Source organism: Coregonus lavaretus (genome assembly GCF_964263955.1).
Source record: "Coregonus lavaretus genome assembly, chromosome: 37".
Taxonomy (NCBI): Eukaryota; Metazoa; Chordata; class Actinopteri; order Salmoniformes; family Salmonidae; genus Coregonus; species Coregonus lavaretus.
The window spans coordinates 5,746,271-5,755,664 of record NC_140024.1 but is presented as its reverse complement, the minus strand read 5'-3'; the positions used below and the strand labels follow the sequence as shown (position 1 = coordinate 5,755,664).

The following is a 9,394-nucleotide window of genomic DNA, read 5'->3' as shown; positions in this document are numbered from 1 at the left end:
CCTGTAACAAAATTGAGATTCAGAAGTCCAGTACAAATAATAATAATACATGAATATGGATGAATTATGGTGCATGTAATTGCACTGAGAAGATAATGTTTCACATTCCCAGCAGGTAGTGTCAGTGGAATATTCCAGATATACATGGGACTGGAAGAAACAGTGCGAGTTATTATTATTAAGCATGCTCCCCTGTGCCTTCTGCTCTCTCATCACTCAGGTGAAGAGCTAATGAAGATGGGTGAGGAGGACGAGCAAGGCTGGTGCAAAGGGCAGCTGGGCAACGGAGAGGTGGGCCTTTACCCTGCTAACTACGTCCAGGTCGTTACGTCCTGATGACCCGCCCCCTTCCTGGGGAATAACGCTGCCAATGGTACTACAGAGTACAGACACCATGAGAATTACTGACAGACAACTGACAGCCATGCCAGCGCAGACAGTCCCCCAGAAGACTGGATGTGCTTGGCATTTTTGTCGAGACAGCTGTTGCTCTTAATTTCAAGAATAATGAAACGAGAATACAGTCCAAATTAAAACGGGTGTTTCCTTAACAAACTACTAGAGGATTCATAACAAGAATGAAGGTCATCATCCCATGGACTTTATCCTCAGTCTTTGTGAGAGACATAACCAGTACAGTGCCTTTTGAAAAAGATACCAGGGAAGGCTGTTTGCACAGCTCTCCTCTGCCATGTGACTGGCAGCACTCCGCAGTGGATTAGGCTGGGTGACGAAATGAGCGACCCCTGGAGGACAGGATAGTACATAGCAAGTTAACTGATCACGCGAGGATGCCTCTGCAAGAATGCAGAAACGATCTCACTCTTCAGTTGTGCATCAACTTTTGACATTTCAGTAGCTTTCACTCAAAGCACAATTCACTTCAAGTATTTATTAAGATGAAATGGTATGCACAGTTTTTCACCTGTTACTTGCAGTTTCTTTACAATATGTTGTGTACTTCACATGTTCTTCATTTTCCCTAATATGTTTAGTATGTAAAAGTACGTAGATACACTTAATATTGATAAGGGTATGTTTGGGATAGTTAGTAGATTAAGGTTACAGTGCATTCAAACCCACGTTGGTTCGCTGTGCTTGCTTAGATATATATTTTTCAGTACGATAGCCATACTTATGTGAGATGAGGGATATGAGAGTAATTCCATATCGCCTATTTCGCAACCATTTTTTTGTATTAGAATTTCTACCTGCAGTCAGACTTTTATTTGCATTTTAATTTATTTTTCTTGTTTAAATCATTTTAATTATACTTTTTTGCATTTAAACTAAAGCAACTAAACCAGGGAGAGTAAGACTTGTATAAGTTAGTTGATTTAAACCTTTGGGAAGAAGTGAGATGCAGGTGTGTACAGCTGAGACTGGTTTGAGGGCAATGGAAACATGTCTGTCTCCACAGCTCTGCACTCACTGTGAACATGGTTTTACATGAAACTACTGTAACAAGCTAATCTATGTACAATTCAGAAATAAAACATTTGAATCAAATCCCAATCCACCAGCTTAATTATTTTCACTTTTTGTCCTATGAGGATAATCAAGTAGTATTGTTGAACGGATTATTATGCTTGGAAATGAGTTGAGTGAACCACACAACCATCTATGTCTGGAGATTCATATAAAAGTGTGTAATTAAATAAATATCACACATATTCTCATTACACATCTTATTGAAGGATCCTTTTTTAAGACCTATGTCTAGACATGCATTGGCGAACCATGCCCTGTGAGAGACAGAATGGTGATTTACTGTAAACCATTGAACAAACAAGCCATACAATTACTCTAGTGTTTATCTGTCAAATGGGCATAAAAATATTGGAACTTCCTGGATAATAGTCTGCCCATTTCTAGTAGGTAGTAAATCTAAATTGGCAGTGATAACAGGACCTTGAAGCCCTGGCATTCCCAGGAGTAGTGTACAGAACCATTTATATAGAATACATTTCCTTCAATGTAGTGAGTGAGTTCCTTTGCAATAACATTGGACTTGTGTGTTCGTTTCTTGACCCAAAACATAATGAAAACAAAGACTGTGTTTACGGTAATGATGGTTATTTAATGATTGTGAAATCATTTTATTATAAGGGATGTATGTAGTGAATTTGCTGTTTGAATGTTAAAGTTTAAAAACTTGAGTATAAATGCAAAAATTGTGAGCAAAGCATTAACTGTAAACCATCGTTGTCAAACATACACTGAGTATACAAAACGTTAACTCTTTCCATGACATAGACTGACCAGGTGAATCCAGGTGAAAGATATTATCCCTTATTGATGTCACTTATTGATGTTAAATCCACTTCAATCAGTGTAGATGAAGGGGAGGAGACAGGTTAAAGAAGGATTTTTAAGCCTTGAGACAATTGAGACCTGGATTGTGTATGTGTGTCATTCAGAGGGTGAATGGGCAAGACAAAAATGTAAGTGATTTTGAATGAGGTATGGTAGTAGGTGCCAGGCGCACCGGTTTGTGTCAAGAACTGCAACACTGCTGGGTTTTTTGCGCTCAAGTTTCCCGTGTGTATCAAGAATGGTCCACCACCCAAAGGACATCCTGCCAACTTGACACAACCGTGGGAAGCATTGGAGTCAACATGGGCCAGCATCCCTGTGGAATGCTTTCGACACCTTGTAGAGTTCATTCCCCGACTAATTGAGTCTCTTCTGAGGACAAAGGAAGGTGTTCCTAATGTTTGGTATACTTGGTGTACATGGCGATTTAGAGGTAGGATTTTTTGGGGGGAGCATGTCTGCAGACTTTCTATTTTGGCTGCACGTGTTCAAGTCTGAGATAAGCGTGTTGTTGATGATAAAATGTCATAAATCATTGTTTTGAATTGCCTATGCTATCTAAATCATAAATCAGGATTTAGTTTTGGTTTTGCTATGTTTATTCCACAACCAAAACATTCATTGATATTTTCAAAGACATTTTATTTGGTGAAATATCTATTTTTTATCAAATGAACTCTGGGTAATGGTGTTTGATGAAATTATGTGATAACAACCCCAGAGACCTGGGTCAAATACATTTATTTGAGGTGCACCTGATTTAGCTTGGAGTTTGCAATTTTGGTACTATTCCATTGGATCTATTCTTCAGGGCAAACATTTGTCAAACAAAGTCTAATATTTTAAAGTATTTGACAATTCTATTTGACCCAGTTTTGGCTAACCATAATTATGTTTGAAATAATAATTTGCTCTCGCCTATCTTGGGAGGCTACCGTAGCCTTCACCTTACCGGATGTTTTGACTTCTGAGTGGTTATCTACCTATCTTCCAAGGAACCATCACAATCTCTCACATGTAAAAAACAAATGTATAATCTCAGTATCACGTGATCCATATTATCTCAAACGAATGAGTTGATGATTAAGCTTAAATAGATAATATATTTCTACTTTGTGGCATCGGTGTATAAAAGCAGAAGAGATCCTGCTCCTCACTTCACCTGCAGTTTTGCCTACATCAGGTAAGTGCTAAACTGCTCTTTCTAGAAGGACGACGCTAGTACTCAGTGCCCACACTATACTTTTAATGGAAAGTATGCATTGACTGACTTTTTACAATGTTATTTTTCTTTCAACAGTGGAGATATTGAACGTGTACTTTTATTTTGACATTTGATTATTTCTGAGTAATATTGGATAGTTGAACTCTTGAATGTCTTCAGAGAAAATGTGTTTAAAATATGCATGTTTTCTTTCCTCTTAGATTAAGAAGGAAAACCCTTTGACCAGAACACCTTCATCATGACTCTTGTCTTCATGCTGAGCCTTGCCTCGGCACTGCTGTGTACAGTAAACGGTCATCCCCTCGTGGTAAGACATCTCACAAAGTCGTATTATCATAAGAATAGCATTTCAATATGAATATTATGACTGCTTCCATTGCCATACCAAATAAATTGCATGAGTGTTACAGTGGAAGTCGGACGTTTACATACACTTAGGTTGGAGTCATTAAAACTTGTTTTTCAACCACTCCACACATTTCTTGTTAACAAACTATAGTTTTGGCAAGTCGGTTAGGACACCTACTTTGTGCATGACACAAGTAATTTTTCCAACAATTGTTTAAAGACAGATTATTTCACTTATAATTGACTGTATCACAATTCCAGTGGGTCAGAAGTTTACATACACGAAGTTGACTGTGCCTTTAAACAGCTTGGAAAATTCCAGAAAATGTAATGGCTTTCGAAGCTTCTGATAGGCTAATTGACATCATTTGAGTCAATTGGAGGTGTACCTGTGGATGTATTTCAAGGTCTACCTTCAAACTCAGTGCCTCTTTGCTTGACATCATGAGAAAATCAAAAGAAATCAGCCAAGACCTCAGATAAACAATTGTAGACCTCGACAAGTCTGGTTCATCCTTGGGAGCAATTTCCAAACACCTGAAGGTACCACGTTCATCTGTACAAACAATAGTACGCAAGTATAAACACCATGGGACCACGCAGCCGTCATGCCGCTCAGGAAGGAGACACGTTCTGTCTCCTAGAGATGAACGTACTTTGGTGCAAAAAGTGCAAATCAATTCCAGAACAACAGCAAAGGACCTTGTGAAGATGCTGGAGGAAACTGGTACAAAAGTATCTATATCCACAGTAAAAATGAGTCCTATATCGACATAACCTGAAAGGCCGCTCAGCAAGGAAGAAGCCACTGCTCCAAAACCGCCATAAAAAAGCCAGACTACGTTTTGCAACTGCAAATGGGGACAAAGATCGTACATTTTGGAGAAATGTCCTCTGGTCTGATGAAACAAAAATGTAACTGCGGGGATAGCTTGCAAGCTGAAGAACACCATCCCAACCGTGAAGCACGGAGGTGGCAGCATCATGCTGTGGGGGTGCTTTGCTGCAGGAGGTACTGGTGCACTTCACAAAATAGATGGCATCATGAGGAAGGAAAATTATGTGGATATATTGAAGCAACATCTCAAGACATCAATCAGGAAGTTAAAGCTTGGTCGCGAATGAGTCTTCCAAATGGACAATGACCCCAAGCATACTTCCAAAGTTGTGGCAAAATGGCTTAAGGACAACAAAGTCAAGGTATTGAAGTGGCCATCACAAAGCCCTGACCTCAATCCTATAGAAAATGTGTGGGCAGAACTGAAAAAGCGTGTGCGAGCAAGGAGGCCTACAAACCTGACTCAGTTACACCAGCTCTGTCAGGAGGAATGGGCCAAAATTCACCCAACTTATTGTGGGAAGCTTGTGGAAGGCTACCCGACACGTTTGACCCAAGTTAAACAATTTAAAGGCAATGCTACCAATTCTAATTGAGTGTATGTAGACTTCTGACCCACTGGGAATGTGATGAAAGAAATAAAAGCTGAAAGAAATCATTCTCTCTACTATTATTCTGACATTTCACATTCTTAAAATAAAGTGGAAATCCTATCTGACCTAAGACAGGGAATTTTTACTATGATTAAATGTCAGGAATTGTGAAAAACCGAGTTTAAATGTATTTGGCTAAGGTGAATGTAAACTTCCGACTTCAACTGTATATTATTGATTGTAATGATGTAATATCTTGTTTTTGCAGGCTTTGAATGAGGTGACAACTGGAAATGAGGACATGGACACAACAGGTAGGCCACAAATCCTATTTCCTTGTTATGAGAAGACAAGCCAAGATGACATCTGAAACAGTAATTCAACCTGCTACATGATGCTGTTATTGTAAGATTATTGTAGATTGCCTTTAATGTTTTGTACAGGTACATTTGACAGTGATATTGACATCTCCGACTTAATTGAGGCAGCCAACGAAAACTTAGGTAAGATCTTAATTTAAGAATGTGTATAAAATCTATTGAATGTTGTGTACGCTATGCTGCCAATGCACAGAAATATGTTTTCATTCTATTTCTATGGTCCAATAATGACACCATTAAGATGAAACCATGGCAATGAACTCTGGATTGATGTATTTACCATTATTTCCTACCGTAGGCATTGACAGACATGATCCACTCATCCTATTTGGAGATATTGCTATGGAAACTGGGATTCGGAATGCTTCTCCATGCACAGCTAGAGATTGCAAGTGGCCCAAAAGCAGGAATGGGGTTGTGACTGTGCCTGTGTATATCTCCTCTTCATATAGTAAGTGTATTTTTGAATTCATTTCGAATAGTGGCCATTTACACCTAACTTTCATTATGATCGCCTTACTGGTGTCTAATTTAAAGGGTCCTAAATTCAGTGTGGTGAAAATGATCTTATTCTTTCTTTACAGCTTTAGAGGAGCAAGATATCATCATAAAAGGACTGATCTCCTTCCACCTGTCTACCTGCATCCAATTTGTGTGGTGGAAGCAGCATCAAGATTATTTGTATTTCCACCCTGGAAATGGGTATGTTACAAGTAGACATTCAAATGAAAAGGGAATTCATATAATGCAATTGAGTCTCCAGTCTTTGTCTTTCCTAACACAAGACTGATAATCTAGAAGATAAGACTGTCTGTGTGCTTGGCTCCTGTCTCTAAGGTGCTGGTCATATTTGGGACGTCGAGGTGGTCAGCAGGTGATCTCCTTACAGCAACGTGGCTGTGTCCATCATGGTACGGTCCAGCATGAAGTCCTGCATGCTCTGGGCTTCCACCATGAGCAGAACCGCAGTGACAGGGACAATAATGTCACCATCGTCACAGAGAACATCAGCAAAGGTAAGAGGTCTCCACTTTCACTTTGTTTTAGAGGTTGCTGATGTGTTTGTATTGTCAGACTGAAAATACTCATGTCTTGTCACTGTGAAAAATCTCTATCTCTAAATCTCTTATTTTAGGCAAGGAACACAACTTCAGAAAGGTGGAAACGAATAACTTGATGACTCCATATGACTACACCTCTGTGATGCACTATGGAAGGTCGGTTTCTAGGACTATTTGTATTTATTCAAGCTAAAATAAACCTTCAATCTCCCACCTACTGGTATGCCACAGTTGTGCATGTGCTGTGCAATGATATGTCTTTCAGGTATGCATTCTCTAAAGATTATGGTAAGCTGCCAACCATCATTCCAAAGCCAGACTCTAATGTTCAGATCGGAGGGGCCCGACAGATGAGTCGCCTGGACATCGTGAGGGTCAACAGGTTGTACAATTGCAGTGAGTATAAAAGTTTTATTTCAATCATGCATTTCATAACATGAGAATAAATGTTTGTTTTTGTTAACACTGCTGATGATGGTGTGTGCCTTTATGTTTTTTGTATTTTCACCCCAATAGGAGAACACTTGACTAAATGAATTTAGAAGACTACAGCAGAGATTTCAACCAACAACTATTCGAAACAAAATCAAATACCAGCTAATCAATTAGCTTCTAGATGAGGTCAAATTCACTTCGCACAATACTCATCCCAGTCATTGCTTTATATTGTGTTGTGCATGCTTCATCACCCAGTTTGGCGCAATTATTCTCTCACCCAAATGTTGTTTTTTTGTCATGTTGACACTGTTATTGTAGATATTATTTTGGGTGATTGTAAGACATTTAGTACTCATTGTTCTATTACATTGGTTGTATGGTTAATGTTAATGTGATTTCTTATCCCATCTTTCCCCCATTTATTAGCATTCAGAATCTTTACAATTACTGTACTGTATCTAGCTGCATTCATATTTGCTCAATAAAAGTTCACTGTATATACGCCAAGTGACAGTGTATTCCTTCCACTAGGTGGCATCCGAATCTCATATGTACAGTACATACATTCTTTCTTTAATGTCTTAAAACCAACTGTTTCCATTGCCGTATAGAATTCCTTACCATTTGCACAGATTTGCGGCTTCCCCTAAACCTCCAAGCAAACTAGTGACTTTTCTACTAAAAGATAAGCACAATGAGTAAGAGTAAGGTAATATAGTGTATGCATACCACACTCATACACAAAATGGGTGTCAGACATGAATAAGCCAAACATACAAAAAAAAAAACTATAAAAAAATCTGTGCATCCAGAAATATAAAAGAAAATGTCTGCCTCATCTTCCAAGAGTTGAAACCGTTCCCTAGAGCACCAGCCACCTCCAGGTAATCACACTGTTGGGATCTGTCAGTGACTCACTGGTGCCATCACCAATCTGATAATTGGCTTTGTCAAAGCTTTCTCACATTCGGTGATGGGTTAGGTGGAGGCAGCAAATAAAAAGGGGAAACTAGTCAAGTACTCTACCCATACAGAAATATTTAAACCTAGAAGAACATAACATTGCAACAGATACAATTGGCCATTTTTTGTTTTTTTTATGAAGTTGTATGGACTTGTATACTATCTTATGTTCCTCCACCGTTTATTCTTTTTAGAGAAAGGTATGTGCTCATACAGTAGATTGGACACAAAATGTGACGATGTTGTAAAATGATGGCAAATTAAATGTGGTTATTTTACTGCTGTAAGCCGTGGCAGGATGCTTTGACGTGTGTGCTGAGTTTAGCAAGCCCGGAGGAGTTGGACAGCCCACAGTCCCAATTTACTTTCAGCCTCAACACCTCCTGCTCGGCTCCGACTGTGAGCTGGAGAGGAGGGGTGTCTGACACAGGGATTGAAAAGTGGTTCAAAGCACAGCAGAATGCTCGTCCATTGAACTGATAAGATAACTGTTATCTTACCTCCCTTGCTCCATCTCTCTCTCTCTCTCTCTCTCTCGCTCTACCTCCTCCTGCTGCTCTTATTTTACTTGTGTTAAATGACTCAACACACTAGCAAAGAAATGTTATATGAGCCTTTCTCACTCCAGGCTCTGACGTTTTTTTGTCATGCTTTGAATACATTTTAGGTAGAGTCATGTACAAATATCAACAAAAACGCCTCTGCAGAGCTGGAGATTATATTTTAGAGGCACATTTTTGCTTCTCAACTCTTGCAAACATTCTGTAGCCTGAGTAGTGTCAGTGTTTACTATTAATACACACACCAATGGCTCCAAAGGTCTAATGAACTGGGCTGTATTTTTCCTCTAATTATTAGCTGTATAAGGAAACCAGTTGAATGTATATTATTTATGATGACAGACTGTAGCTCCCAACATTAGGCTTATAAAGGAAGAGCATATAGGGATGTGTGGGGATGGAGTATTTTGATACCCCTATAGGTCTCATGATAAATTATTAATGTGCTCACTTCCCATGTGATCAATGGCAGCTTAAGTTTGCCTATGCCAGTCATAAATATGCAATTAAATCCATTGTCTAACCAGGAGGACTTAGGTTGTGTGATGGTTACAGATGGGCAATGGAGGAGAAAGACACTGAACCAAATAGTGCTTTCAAATGACATAAAATGACAAATGAAAGTGATTACGGTAAGTGGCATACATATTTAACATTCAGTGCATTTTTTTT

At 39.0% G+C, this 9,394-nt stretch overlaps 1 protein-coding gene across 1 annotated transcript; it reads left to right on the top strand.

Moving 5' to 3' along the window:
- Positions 1-3,424: 3,424 nt before the first annotated feature.
- LOC311111900 (hatching enzyme 1.2-like) lies at positions 3,425-7,701 on the top strand. Its single transcript, XM_084154819.1, has 10 exons — positions 3,425-3,499; positions 3,742-3,848; positions 5,589-5,634; positions 5,764-5,823; positions 5,999-6,151; positions 6,285-6,402; positions 6,538-6,716; positions 6,836-6,917; positions 7,027-7,157; positions 7,278-7,701. The coding sequence occupies exons 2-10, from the start codon at positions 3,780-3,782 to the stop codon at positions 7,295-7,297; spliced, it is 858 nt and encodes a 285-aa protein (XP_084010945.1). The 5' UTR covers positions 3,425-3,499; positions 3,742-3,779; the 3' UTR covers positions 7,298-7,701.
- The last annotated feature ends 1,693 nt before the right edge of the window (positions 7,702-9,394 follow it).